Source organism: Heterodontus francisci, chromosome 2 (genome assembly GCF_036365525.1).
Source record: "Heterodontus francisci isolate sHetFra1 chromosome 2, sHetFra1.hap1, whole genome shotgun sequence".
Lineage (NCBI taxonomy): Eukaryota > Metazoa > Chordata > Chondrichthyes > Heterodontiformes > Heterodontidae > Heterodontus > Heterodontus francisci.
In genome coordinates this window covers 153,851,477-153,877,903 of record NC_090372.1, presented here as the reverse complement: position 1 = coordinate 153,877,903, position 26,427 = coordinate 153,851,477, and the positions used below count along the sequence as shown (strand labels likewise).

At 43.1% G+C, this 26,427-nt stretch overlaps 1 protein-coding gene across 4 annotated transcripts; it reads left to right on the top strand.

The window, feature by feature from the left end:
• cmtm7 (CKLF-like MARVEL transmembrane domain containing 7) lies at positions 1-26,199 on the top strand. Of its 4 annotated transcripts, none has more exons than XM_068012211.1 (6): positions 7-233; positions 12,502-12,558; positions 13,768-13,941; positions 18,006-18,104; positions 20,379-20,460; positions 25,261-26,199. In XM_068012211.1, exons 1-6 carry the CDS (start codon positions 132-134, stop codon positions 25,269-25,271), a joined length of 525 nt encoding a protein of 174 aa, XP_067868312.1. In that variant the 5' UTR covers positions 7-131; the 3' UTR covers positions 25,272-26,199. The 4 variants fall into 4 exon arrangements, with proteins under 4 accessions (XP_067868330.1, XP_067868312.1, XP_067868301.1 ...); XM_068012200.1 differs by having other exon boundaries at positions 23-233; positions 25,258-26,199; XM_068012229.1 differs by lacking the exon at positions 18,006-18,104 and having other exon boundaries at positions 1-233; positions 25,258-26,199.
• The last annotated feature ends 228 nt before the right edge of the window (positions 26,200-26,427 follow it).

The window sequence follows — 26,427 nt, the reverse complement described above, 5'->3', positions numbered from 1 at the left end:
GCAGCCAAATGTTAGAGCAGCCTGTCACCGAGCCAATCAGCAGCTGCCAATCAAGCGGGACTGTGCTCAGTGCAGCCGAGCGGGGAGACACCGAGTTTGTGGAGTGAGCAGGCGCCTCTGACTGAAAGAGGATGCCGGAGACAACCACCACCATCACGAGGAGTACGGGAAGCGGCTTCATCGACCGAAATTACGCCAGGTCCTTCTCTGGCATTTTGAAGATTGTACAAGCGGTAGGGTCCGCCCGTATTCTGTGTCCGCGCGCTTTTTCTACTGCACTTTGTAATGATTTCAAACAGTCGACATTTCTGCCTAAAACTGTATTTTGTGTCAGCCATCCTCCCATAGTTTAGTCACTGCAGAAAAACAGGTATTTATATTGGAGACAAGTTTATCCAACGAGGAGTCTAAGCATGCTTTTGGTTTAACACATTTCAAAATGTTTTTTAATAGAAATAGGGGTTGTAATAAAACACTAATTTATGCAGATAGTTTTTTTCGATCGACTGCGAAAATACATCAGTTATTTTCTTGCTTTCAAGCAAGCTATGGTTTGTCAGGTAGTTCTCTTGACTCTTGGAACAAAATGAGGGCTCTGACTAAATGGTCCGTGACATTTCCTGGGCGATAAAATCGTCCACCACTTTTTAATCATTTCAAATGTCGTCTTTTATTTAAAGGCTTCAAGTTCTCCCGCTTTGCTTCTTTTAACTTTGTGAATAACGGAGCCAGCCTGGCCATCGCCACACTCTCGTCTGCTTTTATAACAGATCCCTCGTTTCACGTGGAACTTATTCCATCATTACAATCACCGGCCCCTGTGTAAAACAGTCGCAAGCACTCCGATCCTCCGTGTCCCCTGTTGCTGCTGATGTACAAACCACACTCGGTGAGAACGGGCTTCACAATCTCTGATATCCGCAGAGATCCCGCTCACTCCATTAGAAATTCAATTTACAGCTGATAACTTTAAACTAAATTCTAACTCTCGGAGCACTAAGTCTACGCTCATATTGGCGTAAAGGGTTTGACAGTTTATCCACAAGTTACATAGAGAAAAGGTGCAAATTACTTGGTCGGATGATTCACTTACTGTTATCGCTGCCATCTGCATCAGGCGTGGTTTCCTTTACTGTTGTTCCCCTATGTATTTTGAAAGCTGAGTTAGGTGAGCTTTTCATTCAGTACAGGCTAGAGGCAGTTTTATCTCATGTGTAGTACTTCTGACGTGAATGGTACTCTTAAAAGATAAACAGTCGAGGCTCTGTAGAAATTGGAACATAAAAGGAGGCAATTGGCATATCTCACCTGTGTTAACTCATCAGCTGAAGTTAGCTACTCCCATTTTGCTGCTCTTCTTCCATATCCTTTCATATATTCCTCTCGAATCTAAATAATGTTATAGTTTCTGCCTTAATAGACGTTTGTGGTAAAACATCTACCATGGAAAAAAACTTCTAACTTCCCCTTTCTTCTGTTAATGAAACTTATGGTCTATTCTCCTTTATTAACCATTCATCAACTATTATAAAAAAATTATTAACCCCCTTAAAACCTTTCATAACTTTGAAAGCCTATATTCATTCTTTACTGATAACTCCAGTGAAAAGGCTATATTTTTTCAAGCCTTTCTTCGTAGCTATTTTAATGAATCTTTACCATACTCTTTCTATGTCTATAATATCCTTATAATCGGGTGCCCAGAACTGTACACAGTGCACCAACAGTCCTAACCAATATTCACTACAATTTCAACATCACATGTTTTGCTTTTATATTCAGTTCCCCTGAATCTCTCTTTCAACCTGCATTCCCACCTAAAAAGATGATTTATCTGTCGAATGGCAGGCTTTGAACTACCACAATGAGAGTGGTCCTTGTTAAAACAGGTTCAGGAAAATAACAGGGCCCCTGCACAGCCAACTTTCACCACTAGGGCTCAGCACAAACCCCTTATGCATTTGTGGAGAGACACTAACAATGCTGCATATTATCGAGGAGTGTCCCCTCTACAGACTAAATAGCAGACTAATCACCTTAAACTCAGCAGTTCAGAGGTGTAATCAGATGAAAATGGATGCTGAGCTAAATGAAATATTAGGTCAGAGGTAGGTTTTAAGGAGGGTCATCAAAGAGGAGAGGGAGATAGGCTTAGGGAAGGGAATTCCAGGTTGTAAGGTGAGGTGAAGGGAGAGATACACAAAAGGTCACAGGAATAGAGTTCTGGGAGTGTTGTTAGAGTTAGGGAGGGACCAAATCCTGAGGGATTAAAAAGAGGATGAGAATTTTAAATTTGGATATTTTGGGGGAACCACCAGCTAATTTGGTCAGTAAGGGTTATGTGATAATTGAATGGAATCTCCAATTTAAAATTCTAATTTTTTGTTTAAATTCCTTCATGGCATTGCTCCTCTCGAAGTCTATCACCTCTTCCAGCTCAATGCATCCCTTTCTCTTTTTGTTCCACCATTGGTGGTCATCCCTTCAGCTGTAATTGTCGTGATCTGCTGAATTCAAGCTATTAAAGATGACTTCTTGGGGAATTGAATCTAATTAGATTAGGGCTGAAATTTTACACCTCCTCCCAAAAAGGTTGCGAGGTGGGGGGCATAAAATTGAGTGGAATGCAGGTGGGAGGGTGCCGTGTCCAACACCTACCAGCCCCTGCTGCTATTTTACCAGTGGCTGGGGAGGTGACAAACAGCCTGCCTGCCCCAGGCCAATTGAGGCCCTTAAGTGGCCAATTAATTGCCACTTAAGGGCCTCCCGCCGCTGGTATTTTATCAGTGGTGGATGGGCACCTCACCTGAGGCCACCCCATAAACCTAGCAGCCTCCTTGTGGGCTGGCGAGGTAGGGGGGCACCTCCTGAACAGGCACCCTGAGCCCCATGGAGGGCCCTCCCAGCAGCATGGGCCACCCCTGCTAAAACTACCCCCTCTGCCAGCTCTCCGACTCCCACCCACTTCGCCGGGGACTAGCCGAATGTCCCCGGCGAGGCCCGAACCTCACACCTTTCTGAAGGGTGACGTCCATTGTCCTCTTCTGGCTGGATGTAGTCCCAGCAGTGGCCACTACCCCCAGTGGTGCTGCTGGGAATGAAGAGCTGCCAGCCCTCTGATTGGCCAGCAGCTCCTGGAAGCTGGACTTCCTGCCTCAGAGGGGCAGAAGTCCCAACCGAGGCCAATTAAGGGCCAGGGACATGCAAAATTGCTATGTGACTTCCAGGCCCAGTGGGACGAGCTCCACCCTGACCTTTTAGCCAGTGGGCGGGTTCACTGCCACAACCTAAAGTTTGGGCATAGGTTGCTCAAGCAGGAAGCATATACTAGCCTTGGAGGGATTGCAATGAGGGTTCACTACTATAGACTATATAGGGCTATAGGATTGTCCTATGAGGAGAAATTGAGTTGACTGGGACTATATTCCCTGGAATTTAGACGAATGAGAGGTGATTGCACTGAAACACAAAATTCTTAAAAGGCTTGATAGGGTAGATGCTGGAAGGATGTTTCCTTTGGCTGGGGAGTCTACAATTAGGGTCAAAGTCTCAGAATGAGGGGCTAGCCATTTAGGACTGAGATGAGGAGAAATATTTTCACCCTAAAGATTGTGAATCTTTGAAATTCTGTACCCCAGAGGGATGTGGCTGCTCAGTCATTGAACGTATTCAAGACATAAATCAGTGCAGTTTTGAATACTAAGGGAATTGAGAAGTATGGGTATAGTGTGGGAAGGTGAAATTGGGGTAGAAGATCAGCCATGATCGTATAGAATGGAGGAGCAGGTTCAAAGGGCCAAATGACTTATTCCTGTTCCTATTTCTTATGCTGTTATAGGATAACAGGATCAAAAATCAGCATGAGTTACTGACTGAGTTACAAAGTGCTGTAGAGGGCTTAGTCCAATGTAAAAGGGCGACATAGACTTGGGCATCCCAGCTTTGATCCATGTTGTGTGCTCAATTAACTGATGTGATCAGGGCAGCAATTGTACATTATGATTGACTTCAGCATGGAAAATCAGCCAGATTCCTACTTCTGATTGTTATTCAGTTCCTGCTTTTGAAAGATGTATACGTGTGGGCATCAGATGAAAGTAGGACCAGGATCAGCAGTGATGTCACCATGTTGGAATAGCAAGTTAATACTTTCCATCTAGACTCTGTTACGACTAGGTGAGTAAGGTGTCTAGGGGTTTCTTTCAGCCTTCATCTGGTCTTACTGTCACAGTATTTTTAATTTTTTTAACACACTGTTTTTGAGCTCCCCTTGATGAATCCTTATTCACCACTTTCCAATTATAAGGCAAAGAAATGAGCATAAACAGGCCGCCTTAGGTTTAAAGAAGAAAAGAGAAATTTGTTAAAGCTTAAACTTAAACTCTAATTCGGTTAACGTCTCCGGATACACGCCGCACCCTATGCTAGCATGCATATGTGATACACATGTGCAAATAGAGACAGAAAAGAGCAGAAGAAAAATAAAGTGGAGAGGTTTGAGGCAATATCAGAAGAGTTTCTTGTTACTGTGCTTCGAGCTCACTGTAGTCGTGTTGTAGGTAGTTTTTGCTTGTAAGTAATTCTTGCTTTTTGTTGGGGCCCAGTATTCTTCTTAAACCTTGTTCACTGTAGGAGACTTTTGCTCTCTTGGGGTTCATGTGTCTTCAATGGGTCTTCAGTTGCGTGACAAAGAGACGGGAGCAGAAAGGAGAGAGATGTTCTCAGTCCAGGAGCAAACAGCTTTTTGAGTTTAAATTCTCTGTGGCAAGTTCAAATTCCAAAAACTCCAACAGCCAGTTAGTCATGTGACTAAACAGGTCTGACCACGCCTGTTTGTGTATTCGGCCATTTTAACAGTTAATCTGGAATGCTAGCCTCTCCAGCTTCAACATCTGGTAATCAAAAGTCTATTATGGATTAAAGTGGAACAGGCAGTAGCCCCTTTGTCCTTTCCAAGTACTGTCTGTTACTATGCAAAATCTCTTTCCAGTCAAAGAGTCTAGTGGGGTTTTTTTTAAAAACAAATTCTTTCTTTACTCCAGTAACAGTTTAAAATCAATGTTCATGTGGTGAAATATATGTCTCATTCTTGGCAGGTGGGGGCCTGCATGACAACTCACATAAAGAATGGACACTTGTGTGCGTTACTGGAAGGCTGCTGATGCTGGAGGAGGTTGGGTGAGAAGAAGAATTGAAAAAGATAAAAGATCTAGGCTTGGTGTAAGGCTGAGGCATGGGGCCAAGAATGTTAGTTTATGCTAGGTAAGATGATTTAAGGCACTGGTGAGGGCTTCAGTGATTTCACTGACAAATCAGGGATAAAATGACCCAGCTTTTTAAAATTCATTCATGGGATGTAGGCATCACTGGCTAGACCAGCATTTACTGCCCATCCCTAATTGCCCTTGAGAAGGTGGTGGTGAGCTGCCTTCTTGAACGGCTACAGTCCATGTGTGGTAGGTACACCAACAGTGCTGTTAGGAAGGGAGTTTCAGGATTTTGACCCAGCGACATTGAAGGAACGGCGATATAGTTCCAAATCAGGATGGTGTGTGACTTGGAGGGGAACTTTCAGGTGGTGATGTTCCCATGCATCTGCTGCTCTTGTCCTTCGAGGTGCTAGAGGTCGCGGGTTTGGAAGGTGCTGTCAAAGGAGCCTTGGTGTGTTGCTGCAGGGCATCTTGTAGATGGTACACACTGCTGCCACTGTACGTCGGTGGTGGTGGGAGTGAATGTTTGTGGATGGGGTGCAAATCAAATGGGCTGCTTTGTCCTGGATGGTGTCGAGCTTCTTGAGTGTTGTTGGAGCTGCACCCATCCAGGCAAGTGGAGAGTATTCCATCACACTCTTGACGTGCCTTGTAGATGGTGGACAGGCTTTGGGGAGGCAGGAGGTGTGTTACTCAGCGCAGGCTTCCAAGCCTCTGACCTGCTCTTGTAGCCACAGTATTTATATGGCTACTCCAGTTCAATTTCTGGTCAATGGTAGCCCCTAGGATGTTGATAGTGGGGGATTCAGCGATGGTAATGCCCTTGAAGTCAAAGAGAGATGGTTAGATTTTCTCTTGTTGGAGATGGTCATTGCCTGGCACTTGTGTGGCGCGAATGTCACTTGCCACTTATCAGCCCAAGCCTGGATATTGTCCAAGTCTTGCTGCATTTCTACACGGACTGCTTCAGTATCTGAGGAGTTGCGAATGGTGCTGAACATTGTGCAGTCATCAGCGAATATCCCCACTTCTGACCTTATGATTGAAGGAAGGTTATTATGAGGCAGCTGAAGATGGTTGGGCCTAGGACACTATCCTGAGGAACTCCTGCAGTGATGTCCTGGAGCTGAGATGATTGACCTCCAACAACCACAACCATCTTCCTTTGTGCTAGGTATGACTCCAACCAGCAGAGAGTTTCCCCCCTGATTCCCATTGAGTTCAGTTTTGCTAGGGCTCCTTGATGCCGTACACTGTCAAATGCTGCCTTGATGTCAAGGGCAGTCACTCTCACCTCACCTCTTGAGTTCAGCTCTTTTGTCCATGTTTGAATCAAAGCTGTAATGATGTCAGGAGCTGCGTGGCCCTGGCGGAACCCAAACTGAGCGTCACTGAGCAGGTTATTGCTCAGCAAGTGCAGCTTGATGGCACTGTTGATGACACCTTCCATCACTTTACTGATGGTTGAGAGCTGATGGGGCAGTAATTGGCTGGGTTGGACTTGTCCTGCTTTTTGTGTACAGGACATAACTGGGCAATTTTCCACATTGCAGTGTAGATGCCAGTATTGTAGCTGTACTGGAACAGCTTGGCTAGGGGTGCGGCAAGTTCTGGAGCACAGATCTTTAGTACTATTGCTGGAATATTGTCAGGATCCATAGTCTTTTTAGTATCCAGTGCCTTCAGTTGTTTCTTGATATCACGCGGAGTGAATCGAATCGACTGAAGTCTGGCATCTGTGATGCTGGGGACTTCAGGAGGAGGCCAAAATGGATCATGAACTTGGTACTTATTTATTTTTATTTATTTATTTAGAAATACAGCACTGAAACAGGCCCTTCGGCCGACCGAGTCTGTGCCGACCAACAACCACCCATTTATACTAATCCTACATTAATCCCATATTCCCTACCACATCCCCACCATTTTCCTACCATCTACCTACACTAGGGGCAATTTACAATGGCCAATTTACCTATCAACCTGCAAGTCTTTGGCTGCGGGAGGAAACCGGAGCACCCAGCGGAAACCCACGCGGTCGCAGGGAGAACTTGCAAACTCCGCACAGGCAGTACCCAGAACTGAACCCGGGTCGCTGGAACTGTGAGGCTGCGGTGCTAACCACTGCGCCACTGTGCCGCCCAATTGTTGCAAATGCTTCGGCCTTATCTTTCGCACTGATGTGCTGGGCTCCCCTATCATTGAGGTTGGGGGATATTTGTGGAGCCTGCTCCTCCAGTTAGTTGTTTAAATGTCCACTACCATTCATGGCTGGATGTGGCAGGACTTCAGAACTCAGATCTGATCCGTTGGTTATGGGATTGCTTAGCTCTGTCCATCGCCTGCTGCTTACGCAGTTGGCATTCAGATAGTCCTGGGTTGTAGCTTCACCAGTTTGACACCTCATTTTGAGGTATGTCTGGTGCTCATGGCATGCCTTCCTGCACTCTTCATTGAATCAGGGTTGGTTTCCTGGCTTGATGGTAATGGTGGAGGGGGGGGATATGCCGGGCCATGAGGTTACAGATTGTGGTTGAGTACAATTCTGCTGCTGCTGATGGCCCACAGCGTCTCATGGATGCCCAGTTTTGCATTGCTAGATCTGTTCGAAATCGATCCCATTTAGCATAGTGATAGTGCCACACAACACGATGGAGGGTATCCTCAAAGTGAAGGCGGGACTTCATTTCCACAAGGACTGTGCAGTGGTCACCCCTACCAATACAGTCATGGACAGATGCATCTGCGGCAGGCAGATTGCTGAGGATGAGGTCAAGTATAGTATGTTTTTCCCTCGCCACCTGCTGCATACCCAGTCTAGCGGCTATGTCCTTTAGGACACGGCCAGCTTGGTCAGTAGTGGTGCTACCGAGCCACTCTTGGTGAAGGATGTTGAAGTCCCCCACCCAGAGTACATTCTGTGCCCTTGCCACCCTCAGTGCTTCTTCCAAGTGCTGTTCAACATGGAGGAGTACTGACTCGTCAGCTGAGGGAGGGCGGTAGGTGGTAATCAGCAGGAGGTTTCCTTGTCCATGTTTGACCTGATGCCATGAGACTTCATGGGATCCGGAGTGGATGTTGAGGGCTCCCAGGACAACTCCTTCCTGACTGTATACCACTCACTGCCACCTCTGCTGGGTTTGTCCTGCCGGTGGGACAGGTCATAACCGGGGATGGTGATGGCAGTGTCTGGGACATTGTCAGGTATGATTCCCTGAGTATGACAGGCTGTTGCTTGACTAGTCTGTGGGACAGCTCTTCCCAACTTTGGCACAAACCCCCAGATGTTAATAAGGAGGACTTTGCAGGGTCAACAGAACTGGGTTTGCCGTAGTCGTTTCAGGTGCCTAGGTTGATGCCGGGTGGTCTGTCCGGTTTCATTTTTTTAAATTGACTTTGTAGCAGTTAGATACAACTGAGTGGCTTGCTAGGCCATTTCAGAGGGCATGTGAGAGTCAACCATATTGCTGTGGGTCTGGAGTCACATGCAGGCCAGACCAGGTAAGGACAACAGATTTCCTTCCCTAAAGGACATTAGTGAACCAGATGGGTTTTTACAACAATTGACAATGATTTCATGGCCATCATTAGACTAGCTTTTTTTTAAATTCCAGATTTATTAATTGAATTCAAATTCCACCTTCTGTTGTGGTGGGATTTGAACCTATGTCCCGAGAGCAATACCCTGGGTCTCTGGGTTACTCGTCCAGTGACAATACCACTATGCCACCGCCTCCCCCCCAAGCTTTCTCAACAAAGGCTATTTGGCCCATTCAAACTCATTCCTTCAGGACATTAATTCAGCCATCTATTGTATTTTAACACCAATTTTTACTAATTTGTAATCACTATGTTAGATACTCCTTGCTATTTTACATTTTTTCACACTCACTTTCATTAATCTTATTTTCTTAATTTACTTTGAAGTAATTATCCATATTCTAGTTTAGATATTTTGAGCTGTAGACCCTTTAATTGGTCTTTTTTTACATTAAAGCTTAAGATTCACCATTCTTTCTTAGTTCATTTCCTTTACACCTGCTTTCTGAACATCACATGTTGGGAGTGTGTGTCTGCCTTTAGAAATGCTTTATTTTAGAATAAAAATAGGGTTCTTTTCTTTTGTATATAATTTTGTTGCTCTTTTACACAGTTTACTGTAGAATCTGTAGAAAACTGTTAGTAGAGTTACTTTAATGCTTTTGTTGAAGAATTTTAAGCAATTTGGGAGATTTATGTTTAATCAGTAGTTAGCTGCTTCAGTTTGTAAGGAATGCTTTATCACATATAATAAAAGCAAAATACTGTAGATGCTGGAAATCTGAAATAAAAACATGAAATGCTGGAAATACTCAGCAGGTCTAGCAGCATCTGTGGAGAGAGAAGCAGAGTTAATGTGACCCTTCATCGGAACTCTGTTGCATCATCAGAGCAGATGTGACGGAGAAACTGGGAGTATGGAATGGAGTCCTTACAGGAGGCAGGATGTGAGGAAGTGTAGTCGAGGTAGCTGTGGGAGTCGGTGGGCTTATAATGAATATTAGTAGACAGCCTATCCCCAGACACGGAGACAGAGAAGTCCAGGAAGAGAAGTGTCGGAGATGGACCATGTAAAGGTGAGAGAAGGGTGGAAATTGAAAGCAAAGTTGATAAAGTTTTCCAATTTGAGGTGGGAGCAAGAAACAGCACCAATACAGTCACCAATGTACCAGAAAAAGACTTGGGGGTGGGGGGGGGGGAGTGGCCTGAGTAGGACTGGAACAAGGAATATTCAACATACCCCACAAAAAGACAGGCATAACTAGGACCCATGCGGGTACCCATAGCAACACCTTTTACTTGAAGGAAGTGAGTGGAGCTGAAGGAGAAGTTGTTCAATGTGAGAACAAGTTCTGCCAGGCAGAGGAGGGTGGTGGTGGATGGGGACTGGTTGGGCCTCTGTTCAAGGAAGAAGCGAAGAGCCCTCAAACTGTCCTGGTGGAGAATGGAGGTGTAGAGCGATTGGACGTCCATAGTGAAGAGACGGTTGGGGCCAGGAAACTGGAAGAGTCATGGATGTAAGTGGGAAGAGACTGGACCCATGGATAAAAGATAGTTGAGATAGTAAGAATAAGTTCAGTGGGGCAAGAACAGGTTGAAACAATGGGTCTGCCAGGAGTTCTGATGAAGGGTCACTGACCTGAAACGTTAACTCTGCTTCTCCCTCCACAGATGCTGCCAGACCTGCTGAGTATTTCCAGAATTTCATGCTTTATCAAATAGTTGGCTCTGTTGTGGTAATAAGACGCTTCATTTTCTAGGCCAATCAGTCATCTTATGCTCATTTCAAAGGACTTCTGGAAACTGTGTGCTGTTTATATATGTTGAGATTTGGCTGCATTTTTTGTGACGGATGATCTCGATAGATAATTCTAATTGGGAGTTACTATTTAAGAGACATGAAAATGAATTTTACAAAAGAGTAAAAAGTCAAGAGATTAAAAAGAGCAAAATGAAATGTGACATTTCACTGCTTGTAAGTGGTGTATTCAGTAGTAGCACAAATTACTGAGGCAGTTTTGATAACAGCAAAAGTCAGGATTGCTAACATAGCAACAGCAATAATAAATGTAAGATGTTGCTTTTTTAAAAAGATTTGCTCTCTGGGTGAGGGTGACATTGGCAAGGCCTTTCCCTGGTTATGCTGCCCCTTGGCAACGTCATCTGAAAACGGCATCAGTTGCCACATGACACCCAGTTCTACCACATCACCACCTCTCTTGACCCCTACACTGTCTCTAAATTGTCAGACTGCTTGTCCAACATCCAGTACTGGATGAACAGAAATTTCCTCCAACTAAATATTGAGAAGACTGAAACCATTGTTTTAGGTCCCTGCTACAAATTCCATTCCTTAGCCAGTGATTCCATTCTTCTCCCTGGCAACTGTCTGAGGCGGAACCAGACGGTACACAACCTTAGTGTCATATTTTTCTGCAAAAATAAACTTCCAACCACATAGCCACACATGGGAATATAGGAAATAGGAGCAGGAGTAGGCCATTTGACTTCGCAAGCTTGTTCCGCCATTCAACTAGAACATGGCTGATCTACCTCGACGCCATTTTCCCGCACTGTCCCTATATTCCTTGATATCTTTAGTATCTTGAAATCTATCAGTTTCTGTCTTGAACATGCTCAATGACTGAGCTTCCACAGCCCTCTAGGGTAAAGAATTCCAAAGATTCACCATCCTCTGAATGAAGAAATTCCTCCTCATCTCAGTCCTAAATGGCCTACCTCTTATTCTGAGACCCTGTCCCCGGTTCTAGACTCACCAGACAGGGGAAACATCCTTCCTGCATCTACCTTTTTGTTACGACCGACTGCTCCTGTCGAAACCCCCAATCAAAATATACAATTCTGATTGTGGTGGGACCAACACACTGTTAATTCAATCCCGTCGTTCCACAGATTGGCTAACATATAATTTAAAACTTTCCAAATCAAAGAAAGACCCATCAAATTGTACCATCTATTAACCCCCGAATGAGGCTAACCAAACCAGGTGTCTTTAAATCAACAAGTTAACTCTTTAATTAAAAGAACTAAATTCTTAAACACTATGAACATTTAAAAATAGACAAATTAGAGAGTCCTTGCAAATTTACAGTCCAACGTTGTTCAAAGTCCCCCGCGTTTCGACAAGAAACTGATAGATTACAAACACTTTCAGCAGAATCAATCTGACTTCAGAGTTTTTGAGGGATAAAAGATTGTCACAGTCTAACTTCCCTTTCTTCAAATTTAAATTACCAGAGATCTCTGTCTTGGCTTGACTTTTTAGAATTTCGAGAGATAATTAAACAGAGAAAAATCCTATTTCCTTCAGTTTAAATGGTTGAGAGCTCTTTCTGTGCTGACACCACAGCTGTCTGTGTCTTCTGTCTGTGTTCAAACTGTCTTACTAACTGCCAGTTCAAACTGAATTGTAACAAATGTATCGCATCAGGATCATTCCCAGTGGCTGTTTCCATGGTATCGAGAATGCACCCTTTGAATCGCAGTCTCCAAATGGCTGTTTCTAAGGCAACGAAAATGCACCTTCCTATAACTCCTAAGGCTTGCTGGCTCTTAAAGCAATACTGATCCCTTGCAAGCCTTAACGGCAAACAGCATATTCCGAAAAAAAAACTACAGGACCATGACATTGTCGAGCCTTGTAAGAATTTTGTATGCTTCAACGGGATCACACCTCATGTTTCTAAACTCTAGAGAATAGAAACCCAGTCTCCTCAATTTCTCCTCATAGGACAATCCCGCCATCCCAGGAATCAGTCTGGTGAACCTTCATTGCAGTCCCTCTATGGCAAGTATATCCTTCCTTCAGTAAGGAGACTAAAACTGTACACAGTGCTCCAGGTGAGATCTCGCCAAGGCTCTATACAATTGCAGCAAGGCGTATTTACTTCTGTATTCAAATTCTCTTGCAGTAAAGGCCAACATACCATTTGTCTTCCTAATTACTTGCACGATCACTAAGGTAGTCTATTTCCAACTCTATAACATCGCCTCACTCTACCCCAACCTCAGCTCATCTGGTGCTGAAGCCTTCATCCCTGTCTTTGTTACTTCTAGATTTGCCTATTCCAATGCACTTCTGGTGGACCTCACACATTCTATCCTCCATAAACTTGAGCTCATCCAAACGTCTGCTGCCAAGTTCTGTTCACCCGTCGGCGACCTACACTGGCTCCGGGTTAAACGATCCCTCAGTTTTAAAATTCTTGTTCTTGCTTTCAAATCCCTCCGTGGCTTCGCTCCTCCCTGTCTCTAATCTCCAGCCCTACAACCCTCCAGGATATCTGAGCTCATCTAATTCTGGCCTCTTAAGCTTCTCCAATTTTAATTGCTCCACCATTAGTGTCCTTGCCTTCAGCTGCCTAGGCTCTAAGATCTGGAATTCTCTGACTCTCTATCTCTATTTCTTCCTTTAAGACACTCCTTAAAACCTACCTCTTTGACCAAGCTTTTGGGCATCAGTCCTAATATCGGCTTAAGTGGCTCAGTCTAATTTTATTATAAAACACTCCTGTGAAGTGCATTGGGATGTTTTATTACAGTAAGGGTGCTATAAAAATATAAGTTGTTGTTGTTGTTCCCTTGATCCCACAAGTAGATAGACTATGAAAGTTATACTGCTTATCCCTTATTGGCTTCACAAACAATGGTTATCTGACATAAGCAGATTTAAGATCCCACTGCCTCAGTTGGTTGGTTAAACGTGGCCTCCAGACGCTGACACATTTCAATTAATGGCCCAGTTATTGAAAGACGATGACAAAAACTAAAGTCTTACATCTATGGTGGTAGTTTCACTGGTTTCTCCAGGTGGTCAGGACTTGCAAACCTGTTTACTGGTTAGTAACTTTTTAATCTGATGATAGCAATGTACCTTTTCAAAACATCGTCTGAAATATTGTGGATGTGAACAATTTAGTTCAGTATTTGAAGCACAATGCCTTTGTTATCAAGAGTGCTCAGAGTTTTAATGCAACCAACATTTTCCCTTTTTCAGATTGTGGCGTTTATAGCATTCCTGTGCATAAAGTGTTCAAACCAGACACACAACTCAACTTACCGCTACTTTGAAGTTGTTACCATTTGGTTCTTTGTTATGGCTTTGGTCTTTTTTATCATTTATCTCACAAGACTTCATCTGAAAATCACTTGTATGCACTGGCCACTAACAGTAAGTATTTGAGCTTAAATAATTCAAAAATCAATTTATTATTTGTTTGCATTATGTGTATTTCCACATTCCTATTGACTTTCCAGGATCATCTTGAGTAACATTGATCAGGGCCTCTGGAAACCCCAGCTTGAGGATGAGTCCGAGAAGCTAGCCGTAAAATCTGGTGCATCCACATTTCACAATTAAAACCCTGCTCCTATGCTTGAAAGAAAAGAAAGGCGTTATAGAAATGCAAATTCTTTCATGTCCTCAGGACATCCCAAAGCTCGTCACAGGCAGTACTTCCAATGTTTTAATGTTTGAACATGGGACACAGCAAGGTTGTAGAAACAGCAGTGATATAAATAACCAAATAATCCTTTTAGTGATGGCCGTTGAAGGATAAATGTTAACTAGGACACTGGAAGAAGTCCTGTGCTCTTTTTTTGAATACTGCCATAGGTTTTTTATGTCCACTTGAAAGGGTATTGGGACCTCCATTTAATGTTTCATCCAAAAGGCAGCACCTCTGATGGGCAGGGACCAAAATGTAATGCAATTGATTTTTTTTTTAATTCATTCGTGGGATGTGGGTGTTGCTGGCAAGGCCAGCATTTATTGCCCATGCCTCATTGTGTTTGAGAAGGTGGTGTTAGGCCGCCTTCTGGAACTGCTGCAGTTCGTGTGGTGTTGGTGCACCCACAGTGTGATTCGGCTGGGAGTTCCAGGAACTTGATCCAGCTACAATGAAGGAACGGCTATATATTTCCAATTCAGGATGGTGCATGACTCGGAGGTGGTGGTGTTCCCATGTGCCTGTTGTGGCCTTTATCTTTCTAGGCGGTAGAAGTTGAGGTTTTTTTTTATTCATTCATGGGATGTGGGCATCGCTGGCTAGGTCAGCATTTATTGCCCCATCCCTAATTGCCCGTGAGAAGGTGGTGGTGAGCTGCTTTCTTGAACCTCTGCAGTCCTTGGGGTGTAGGTACACCCACAGTGCTGTTAGGAAGGGAGTTCCAGGATTTTGGCCCAGCGACAGTGAAGGAATGACAGTATAGTTCCAAATCAGGATGTTATGTGGCTTGGAGGGGAACTTGCAGGTGGTGTTCCTATGCATCTGCTGCCCTTGTCCTTCTTGGTGATAGAGGTTGCAGGCTTGGAAGGTGCTGTTGAAAGAGCCTTGGTGAGTTGCTGCAGTGCATCTTGTAGATGGTACACACTGCTGCCACTTTGCGTCGGTGGTGGAGGGAGTGAATGTTGTGAATGTGAATGGTGGATGGGGTGCCAATCAAGCGGGCTGCTTTGTCCTGGATGGTGTTGAGCTTCTTGAGTGTTGTTGGACCTGCACTCAACCAGACAAGTAGAGAGTATTCCATCACACTCCTGTCTTGTGCCTTGTAGATGGTGGACAGGCTTTGGGGAGACAGGAGGTGAGTTATTCATTGCAGAATTCCCAGCCTGTGACCTGCTCTTGTAGCCACAGTATTTATGTGGCTGGTTCAGTTCAGTTTCAGGTCAGTGGTAATTCCCAGGATGTTGATAGTGGGAGATCCAGTGATGGGAATGCCATTGAATATCAAGGGGAGGTGGTTAGATTCTCTCTGGTTTGAGATAGTCATTGCCTGTGTGGCTCAAATGTTACATACCACTTATCAGCCCAAGCCTGGAAGTTGTCCAGGTCTTGCTGCATCTGGACATGGGCTGCTTCAGTATCTGAGGAGTCACGAATGGTGCTGAACATTTTGCAATCATCAGTGAACATCCCCACTTCTGACCTTATGATGGAGGGAAGGTCATTGATGAAGCAGCTGAAGATGCTTGGGCTTAGGACACTACCCTGAGGAACTCCTGTGGTGATGCCCTGGGACTGAGATGATTGACCTCCAACAACCGCAACCATCTTCCTTTGTGCTAGATATGACTCCAGCCAGCGAAGAATTTTTCCCCTGATACCCATTGACTCCAGTTTTGCAAGGGCTCCTGTTGGAAGGTTCTGTTAAAGAAGCCTTGGTGAGTTGCTGCAGTGCATTTTGTAGATGGTATCCTCTATAGCCATGATATGCTGGTGGTGGAGTGAGTGATTGCTTGAGGCATTGGACGGGGTGCCAATCAACTGGGCTGCTTTGTCGCGGATGCTCTGAAACGTCTTGTATTGTTGGAGTGGCACTCATCCAGGCAATTGTATTCCAACATATTCCTAACTTGTGCCTTGTCTTTGGAGAGTCAGGAGGTGAGTTACTCGCTGCAGAATACTCAACTTCTAACCTGCTTTAGCAGCCTCAGTATTTATGTGGCTTGTCTAGTGAAGTTTCTTGTCTATGTTAACCCCCCAGAATGTTCTTGATGGGGGATTCAGCAATGGTGATCCCATTGAAAATGGAGGGGAGATGTTTAGACATTCTCTTGGGGATTGGTAAGGACAGCAAAATTCCTTCCCTAAATGACATTAGTGAACCAGATAGGTTTTTCATGACATTTTGGTAGTTTCATTGTCACCATCGTTGATGCAAGCTTTTTATTACAGATTGTTACATGAGCACTTCTATTTTTCTTTGTAAGATATGTTTTTAAGAAATTATAGTTGAATTTTGGGTATTGAGTCATCAGGAGATTGCTGAACACTGAAAGTGAGGCAGCTCACATTCCAGGATGACTGCTAAGATGGCAGAATCCACAAACTGAAGTGGTCAAAACAGCTAGTCACAAGACTAACCTGCTGGGCAACCTGGGGTTTTTTTGAATTGTGCCAGAGAGAAAGACTCAGAAGGCAGTTTGGAACTGGAGCTACGAAGCCTCTCTTTCTTGCTCTCTCACTCTTGCCCTTGCTCTCTCGCTGTCTCTCCCCCAAGCCACCGGACCCACGGAAGAAACGTAAACCTCGAGAGAAAAGACTCCGATCTCGAAACAAGTTGAAGCATGCACTGGGCCGCAATGAATTGCAAATCTGACCGGCAACCAAAGACCTCACAGCAGACTCAAAGGACAGTAAAATAGAAACCCATCTATTGCCTCAAACATTTTCCTCTTTTATTCTTTTCTGTCTCTATCTGCGTGTGTGTTTATTACGTATGAATGCTAGCCTGGCCGCGTTGCATATTTGTAGTCGGTTACCGGATTAGAGTTTAAGGTTAATAAACTTCTACCTTATTTAAAATTTAAGAAAAACTGTCTGAATTGATTTCTTTGTCTTACAATTTAAAAGTGGTAAACAAAGATTCACTAAGGAGGAGCTAAAACATGGTGTTTTAAAAAAAATTAAACCCTGTTATGTTTAAACCAGGCAAAGGCTGAGAGGGAACAGCTAGACCCCTCCTACCTGGTCGTAACAAGTTGTTTTTTAAAGAAACCTGGTTGGTGTGCTTTATTCTGGGGGAAAATTAGAGTAATTGATTGTTTCGGTAAAGGGGAAAATTTAAAAATATGTTGTCACCTGTGGAGAAGTGGGACTGAATTAACAGTGCATTCCTCCTGCCTTGGTCATAACATAATTAATTAAATTTAAATTCCCCAGCTGCTGTTATAGGATTTGAACTCATATTTCCAAGTCATTAGCTCAGGCCTCTGGAATAATCCAGTGACACAACCATTCTGCTTTGTACCCCACTGATTTGTTTGTCAGATTTTGCTGCAATAATTTCCTCACTGTCAGCCAAACCTAATCTCATTTTGTGAAATACTTCTAAACTACCTCTCAAATATTTGGCTATGAATCATTGGCATTAATGTAAAGTGGTTATTTCCTTCTCCTGCAATAGTTTTTGTTAACATATGCTTTAACTATTTTATGTAATCCTGTATGTATTTTAAATTTATAGTATTGGGAGAGTTTAGGTCATTTCCTACTCAGAGTGCCCTTGAGCGTTGTGACCCAAATTGTTGAACTGTAATAATGTGTAAGAAGTATATCAGATTCCCCCAACCTCGCCTCCATTGAATTAGTATTTTTGTTTCATGTGCAAATATACTGCACATTTTGCATTGGTGTAAAGTGATTGACATGTTATAATTTTGCAGGATCAGTAGTATAACTTCATCATTTTAGATCAGTGTTGTATTCAGAATGTTGTGTACTTTTAATACAGGAATTCCTTCACTATATTGTTGCGACAATTCTGCTGTTGATTGCTTCAATGGTTGGAGCAACTGAGACTGCTGGCAATGCTGGATTGGCAGCTGGGGTGGTAAGAACTATTGTTGCTTTAAAAAAACTTGCAGATCAAATCTTGGAACATAATGCAAGTATTGTCTTTTGTAAGAAAGTAGTGTAAAGTAAGATATTGCTTTCCAAAACTAGGTGCTGGCCTACAACAATCAGCACCTCAAAAGGGCAACTTTTGATTTTTTTTTTAATGTAAACTCAACTTAGTTATGAGCCACTGTTGGAGAATGACATGATTGAGCCCATCATAAAACATAACTAACACAGTCAAATGAAATGGAAGCTGAAGAGTTGCACTGAAACATGATCTTCCCACCCCATACTGAAGGAATAGTCACCAGATTGAAGTCCAACATTTTATACAAATAATATGCAGGCTTGAATATCTTTAAAGCTTCTGCAGTTTCAAAATTGTATTTTTTTTTACTGCACTTGTATTTATTATTCCCTACTAACAATGGCGTGTTTATAGAAACTAGGAGCAGGAGTAGGCCATTCAGCCCTTTGAGCCTGCTCCACCATTCATTATGATCATGGCTGATCATCCAACTCAGTAGCCTGTTCCCACATTTGGCCCATATCCTTTGATCCCTTTCGCCCCAAGAGCTATATCTAACTCCTTCTTGAAAACATACAATGTTTTGGCCTCAACTGCTTTCTGTGGTAGCGAATTCCACAGGCTCACAACTCTCTGGGTGAAGAAATTTCTCCTCATCTCAGTCCTGAAAGGTTTACCCCGTATCCTTAGACTATGACCCCTGGTTCTGGACTCCCCCACCATCGGGAACATCCTTCCTGCATCTACCCTGTCAAGTCCTGTTAGAATTTTATAGGTTTCTATGAGATCCCCCCCCTCACTCTTCTGAACTCCAGCGAATATAATCCTAACCGACTCAATGTCTCCTCATACGTCAGGCCCACCATCCCAGGAATCAGTCTTGTAAACCTTCGCTGCACTCCCTGTATAGCAAGAACATCCTTCCTCAGATAAGGAGACCAAAACTGCGCACAATATTCCAGGTGTGGCCTCACCAAGGCCCTGTATAATTGCAGCAAGACATCCCTGCTCCTGTGCTCGAATCCTCACGCTGTGAAGGCCAACATACCATTTGCCTTTTTTACCGCCTGTTGCACCTGCATGCTTACCTTCAGCGACTGGTGTACGTGAACACCCAGGTCTCGCTGCATATTCCCCTCTCTCAGTTTATAGCTGTTCAGATAATAATCTGCCTTCCTGTTTTTGCTACCAAAGTGGATAACCTCACATTTATCCACATTATACTGCATCTGCCATGCATTAGCCCACTCACTCAACTTGTCCAAATCACCCTGAAGCCTCTCTGCATCCTCCTCACAACTCACCCTCTCTCCCAGTTTTGTGTCATCTGCAAATTTGGAGATATTGCATTTAGTTCCCTCATCTAAATCATTAATATATATTGTGAATAGCTGGGGTCCTAGCACCAAATCCCTGCGGTACCCCACTAGTCACTGCCTGCCATTCGGAAAAAGACCTGTTTATTCCTACTTTTTGTTTCCTGTCTGCCAACCAATTTTCTATCCATCGCAATACACTACCCCCAATTCCATGCGCTTTAATTTTACACAGTAATCTCTTACGTGGGTCTATAATTGCCTGCTTTCTCTCTACCTCCCTTTTTAAATAGTGGGGTTATATTAGCTATCCTGCAATCTGTCGGAACTGTTCCAGAGTCGATAGAATCTTGGAAGATGACCACCAATGCATCCACTATTTCTAGGGCCACTTCCTTAAGTACTCTGGGATGCCATCAGGTCCTGGGATTTATCGCCCTTCAATGCCATCAATTTCCCCAACACCATTTCTCTACCTATGCTGTCATTCCCCGATGAATTTTCTCCTCTCTTTAAAGAAGGTTTATTTCCTTGCTGAGACATGATTCTACTGGTGCTAGCCACTCCTACTTCCTTGCACGTAGCCATTGCTCTGTGTGAAACTTGACAGTGGGTGATGGCAGGCTGGTTAACCACAGGGTGTCATAGTTAAGCCTGATACTGTGCATGCAGATTACAATTTAGAAATGTTGTCGAATAGTAATCAAGGAGGATGAACCTGTCAGTTTCTTTCTCCACCCAACACACCCACCAAACTCGAGACTGTTGAGGCCAATGGTCTTACCTCTACCGAATTCCTGTATTAGTTCAGTTAATTCAGCACAGATTTGATAATTGGGAGGAAGGAGGATACATGATTAAGAATAATTGCCCTGTTTTTGTTACTGCAGGAGACCCCTAACTTCACTGTTCTGTTTTGTAGTTCTTCGGCTTTGTATCAACAATTCTGTATGCTATCGGGGCTTGGCTGTCCTACAAGATGTGGTGCATCCCTCAACCAGCAAGTAAGGAACTTTGCAGATTTAGAAAATAGTGTCATAGAGTTGTACAGCACAGAAACAGGCCCTTCGGCCCACCGCATCCATGCCGACCATAATGCTGATCTATACTAATCCCACCTGCCTGCATTAATTCCATATCCCTCTATGCCTTGCTCATTCAAGTACCTGTCCAGATGCCTCTTAAATGCTGCTACTGTTCCTGCCTCCACCACCTCCTCTGGCAGCTCATTCCAGATACCCACTATTTTTTGTGTGAAAAATTTACCCCTTTGATCCCCTTTAAACCTCCTCCCTCTCACCCTAAATCTATGCCCTCTAGTTTTAGTCACCCCTACCATGGGAAACAGACTCTGGCTATCTACCCTATCTATGCCTGTCATAATTTTATATACCTCTATCATGTCCCCTCTCAGCCTCCTTCACTCCAGGGAAAACAGACCCAGCCTATCCAATCTCTCTTTATAACTCAAGCCCTCCAAACCAGGTAGCATCCTTGTGAATCTTTTCTGCACCTTCTCTAGCTTAATCACATCTTTCCTGTAGTGCGGCAACCAAAACTGCACACAGTACTCCAAGTGCGGCCTAACCAACGTTATGTACAACTGTAACATGACGTCCCAACTGTTGTACTCAATGCCTTGGCCGATGAAGGCAAGCATGCCATACGCCGCCTTCACCATCCTGTCTACCTGTGTTGCCCCTTTCAAGGAACTATGTACTTGTACCCCAAGGTCTTTCTGCTCAACAACACTCCCCAGGGCCCTGCCATTCACTGTATATGTCCTGCCCTGGTTTAACTTCCCAAAATGCATCACTTTGCACTTGTCTGCGTTAAATTCCATTTGCCAATCCCTTGCCCACTTTCCCAGTTGATCTATATCCTATTGTAACCTTAGACAACCTTCTTCACTGTCCACTATACCACCAATTTTGGTGTCATCTGCAAACTTACTAATCATGCCCCCTACATTCTCATTCAAGTCATTAATATATATGACAAGCAACAGAGGGCCCAGCACCAATACCTGCGGCACACCACTGGTCACTGGCCTCCAATCTGTAAAACAACCCTCCACTACCACCCTCTGCCTCCTATCACCAAGCCAATTTTGTATCCAATTGGCTAGCTCACCCTGGATCCCGTGTGTTCGAACCTTCAGGACCAGCCTACCATGCGGGACCTTGTCAAAGGCCTTGCTAAAATCCATGTAGACAACGTCCATCGCCCTGCCCTCGTCAGTCCTCTTGGTCACCTCCTCGACAAACTCAATCAAATTCGTGAGACCATGATTTCCCACGCACAAAGCCATGCTGACTATCCCTAATCAGACCTTGCCTTTCCAAATGCGTATAAATCCTGTCTTTCAGAATCTGAATTCAGAAGCTCACCGGCCTGTAGTTCCATGGGTTATCCCTGCTGCCCTCCTTAAATAAAGGCACAACATTTGCTATCCTCCAGTCTTCCGGTACCTCACCCGTGGCTAACGATGATACAAAAATCTCTGCCAGGGCCCCAGCAATCTCTTCCCTTGCTTTCCATAGCAGCCTAGGATACACCTGGTCAGGCCCTGGGGATTTATCCACCTTAATGCGCTTCAAAACCTCCAACAGCTCCTCCTTTGTAATGTTGATATGCTCCAGGATATTGCTGTTCTCTCCCTTGAACTCACTAGCTTCCATGACCTTCTCCACGGTAAATACAGATGAGAAGTATTCATTTAAGAGCTTACCCATTTCCTGTGGCTCCATACATAGATTACCACTGATCCTTAAGGGGACCTACTCTCTCCCTAGCTACCCGCTTACTCTTAATATACTTATAGAATCTTTTAGGATTCTCCTTTATCCTATCTGCCAGGGAAATCTCATGGCCCCTTTTTGCCCTCCTAGTTTCCTCCTTAAGTGTTCTCCTACATCCCTTTATACTCCTTGAGGGACTCGCTTGATCCCAGCTGCCTATACCTGACATATGCTGCCTCCTTTGTCCTGGCCAGACCCTCAATATCCCTCATCAACGAAGGTTCCCTAAACTTGCCAGCCATGCCCTTCAATCTAACAGGAACATGCTGGCCCTGAACTCTTCCTATCTCACTTTTAAAAGCCTCCCACTTGCCAGAAGTCCCTTTACCTGTAAACAGCCTCTCCCAATCAACTTTTGAGAGTTCCTGTCTGATGCTATCGAAATTAACCTTCCCCCAATTTAGGACTTCAACTTGAGGACCAGTCCTATCCTTTTCTATAACTATCTTGAAGCTGATAGAGTTATGATCACTGGTCCCAAACTGCTCCCCCACTGACACATCAACCACCTGCCCAGCCTCATTTCCTAAGAGGAGGTCGAGTGTAGCCCCTTCTCTAGTAGGGCCATCCACATACTGCAGAAATAGACAGCTACTCTTTTCCTTTTTCTCCCCTGACCCACACTACCCTTCAATTCCCCTACCCATGCTGAAGGTACTGACTCACCCTATGATTTAGTTCCTCACTCAAATAATCATTCATATGTGAGCATGGACAGCAAGTGTTGACAGCCTTCATGTTGTAACAGTCTATCACATACCCACAAAATCCTATCATCATCAAACATTCACACAAGGTCTCTTCCCAATAAGTGTTGAATAGCATTCCATAGATGGAAACCTTGGTTGAACTTGTGATAGGCCATAACTCAGTGACATTGATATCATTTATGGAATTTGAGACCTCTGATAGTTATAGCTCCATTCTGCAGTGGGATCCTTAGAAAAATAGTTTTAAGTTTATGTTAATAAAGTGCTCAAAATTGCATCCCATTTAAAAAAAAAATCATCACTTAGGTGAATGAGATCAGGTGCCTGATTTTGCAGTCCTTCCTGGGTGTATGCATGGCCCCACCAGTAGTGCAGGGTCTCACAAATTGGGATTCTCTTCAAAATGAATTTTAATTTGATTAGTTGAAAACTGCACAAATGGATAATTTATATAAAAATGGGTAAATTGATATCATTTAAAGAGAGGGTTATTGGTGTTGGAGAATGGAATACCTTTTCTACTTTGGTCATTCAATGTAGAGCAATCCCATTTTAGGCAATTGTAGGTCAGATCTAAAAATTTCTTTACTGTGGCACAATGCAATATGCCTTAACAGAATTATTCCACTTTGCAAATTAATCATCCTTATGATCTAATTTAGATTGTTAATTTATGCCCAATTGGAACTTGAGAAATAGGAGAAGGAGTAGGCCATTCCATATGATCGTAGTTGATTTTTTTTTACCTTAATTCCACCTTTCTGCACTATCCCCCTATCTCTTAATTCTCTTAGTATCTGAAAATCTATCTAACTTTGCCTTAAATATATTCAATGACTAAGCATCGATGGCTCACCGGGGAATAGAATTCCAAAGGTCCACAACCCTTTGAGTGAAGAAATTTCTGCTTATCTGTTGTCCGAAATGGCTGACCCCTTATTCTGAAAATGTGACGCCTGGTTGTAGACTCCCAGCCAGAGGAAACATCCTCCCAGCATCTACTCTGTCAAGCCTCATGAATTTTACTGTGTCAGTGAAATCACCTCTCATTCTTCTGAATTCCATGGGATATAGGCCAAGCCTGCTTGATCTCTCAGAGGACATTCCACTCATCCCTGGAATCTAGTGAACCTTTGTTGCACTCCCTCCAATGCTTATATATCCTTCCTTCGGTAAGGAGATCAAAACTGTATATAGTACTCCAGGTGAGGTATCATCAAGACCCTGTACAAATGGAGTAAGATTTCACTCTTATATTCCAATCCCTTTGCAATAAAAATATTGTTTTCATTGCTGTTGCTGTACCTACATGTTAATTTTCTGTGACTCATGTACAAGAACACCCAGGTCCCTTTACCAACACTCACCATTTATAAAATATTCTGCTTTTCTATTTTTCCTTTCAAAATGGATAACTTCACACTTTCCCACATTATATTCCATCTGCCATGTTCTTGCCCACTCACCTAACCTGTTTATATCCCTTTGCAGCCTCTTGGCATCCTCCTCACAGCTTACATTCCCATCTAACTTCTCATGGTCAGCAAACTTGGATGCATTACATTTGGCCCTCTCATCTAAGTCATTGATATAGATTGTAAATAGCTAAAGCCCAAGCACTGATCCTTGTGTTACCCCACTAGTTACAACATGCCAACCTGAAAATGTCCGATTTATTCCTACTGTTTTCTGTCTGTTAACCAATCCTCACTCAATGCTAATGCCCAATCCCATCACTCCTAATTTTGAGTAGTAACCTCTTGTGTAGCACCTTATTGAATGCTTTTTGAAAATCCAAATACACTACACCCACTGGTTCCCCTTTATTTACCCTGCTAGTTACAACCTCAAAAAACTTAACAGGTTTTTGAAACAAAATTCCCCTTTCGTAAATCCATAGACAGGTCAAATTCCATTCATATGCAGCTAATTGAGAGGATGCTTGTAACAAACTGAATTTTAGAAGGGACAGTGTGATTACCTGTTTTTTTGGGGGGTGGGGTGGCGGTGGTTGGGGCTGAGGCTGAGGGAGAGATGGAGAAAATTTAAGAGTAGAGGAAGCACAGTTGGCCATGCCTGCACTGCAAATCAGCCTGTTCAGGAGCAACATTGGTGACAGTCTGTAAAGAGGCTGCCAAAAGTCAGGGATAAGGACTTTGCACTGTTCTTAAAGGAAAATGCACCACTTCTGGGCTATCTTAATGAAGACATGTTTTATAGCTATCCTCATTCTGTAAGAGCTTTGCTCTCTCAATAGATTTAAAATTAATTCCTTTTTGTTTCTTTACAGCAGTTTCTGTATAACTGATCAGTGTCTGAAGTGGAGAAAACAAGCTGTTTCATTGGATTTATATGATGCCCAGACTCTCATCTGCCTGACTTTAGAATCTGAAGATTCACTTTATTATAATTGTATGCAAGGACTTGATATTTCATCTTGTCTTTTTTTCTAAGAATTTAAATATTTTTTTATATATAGTAGCTTTTAAGTAAATGTACCAAAGATGTTGACAAATCAATTGAATGAAATGTTTTGTATTTAAAGCTTTCCTCCCTTTCCGTTTGTCACAGTTTTACCACACAGTATTCACATTGCGAGTGCAGCTTGTTCCATAAAACACGTGGAATTCAACTATTCCTTATATCCACATACAGTGTTTACACTTTCAAAAAAAGTTTCAAAGAAATCTTAGCTTGAGAATACTATTTTACTTTTATCATAGTGTTGCCATGCTGATATACATGTTTGGTATTTTGTGCTGACCTTAATGGTCTTCCAAATGTATGTGTATGTGTTTTGTGCAAGATTACATTTTGTATGGAAATACCAGTATTGGAGTGCCTTTACATATTTAACTGGTGCATATTGTTCTTTATGCTCTTTCCAGTCATCCCCATCTGACCATTTGTTCATTTGATAACAGTGAAACAAGGGATGCTGAAGTGTTTGCAAGACTGATCTAAACAATGACCCTAGGATAATATACTAATTACTATGCTGATACTGTTTTCACTGCACATTATTATTCATCAGGATGATACAAATTTTTGTACTGCGTATTTTATATCCATGTAATTTGAAACTGTTGCTAATATTTATAAATGTGGATGGTGACCAAATCTCAGTGCCTCAACCAAACATAAATAATACATTTTACCTCTTCTGCTGGCTAAGGAAAATAAGCTGCTTTTGTTATTTTTGATTGGAGAAATAAAGACTTCTTGAAAGACATTTTTTTTGTTCAATTTGTTTGTATCCAATAGCCAAATCGATTGCAAGAAATCTTTTCTGAGTTCATGGAATCAGAATGATAATAACACAGAAGGAGGCCCTTTGGCCCATTGTGCTTGTGCCAAATCTTTGGTAGATTTATCTAATTATTCCCACTCCCTTGCTCTATCTCTTTGACCCTGCAATTGTTTTTCCTTTCAAGTATTTATGTAACACTTTTTTTGAATG

Bases quoted from the DNA above. Each gene is read 5' to 3' on its own strand.
- cmtm7 (XM_068012200.1), top strand. From the start codon at position 132: ATGCCGGAGACAACCACCACCATCACGAGGAGTACGGGAAGCGGCTTC. The intron at 12,559-13,767 runs GCAAGTATATCC...TCCCTTTTTCAG, and splicing joins TTCATTGCAGTCCCTCTATG to ATTGTGGCGTTTATAGCATT. The intron at 13,942-18,005 runs GTAAGTATTTGA...CTTTTAATACAG, and splicing joins GTATGCACTGGCCACTAACA to GAATTCCTTCACTATATTGT.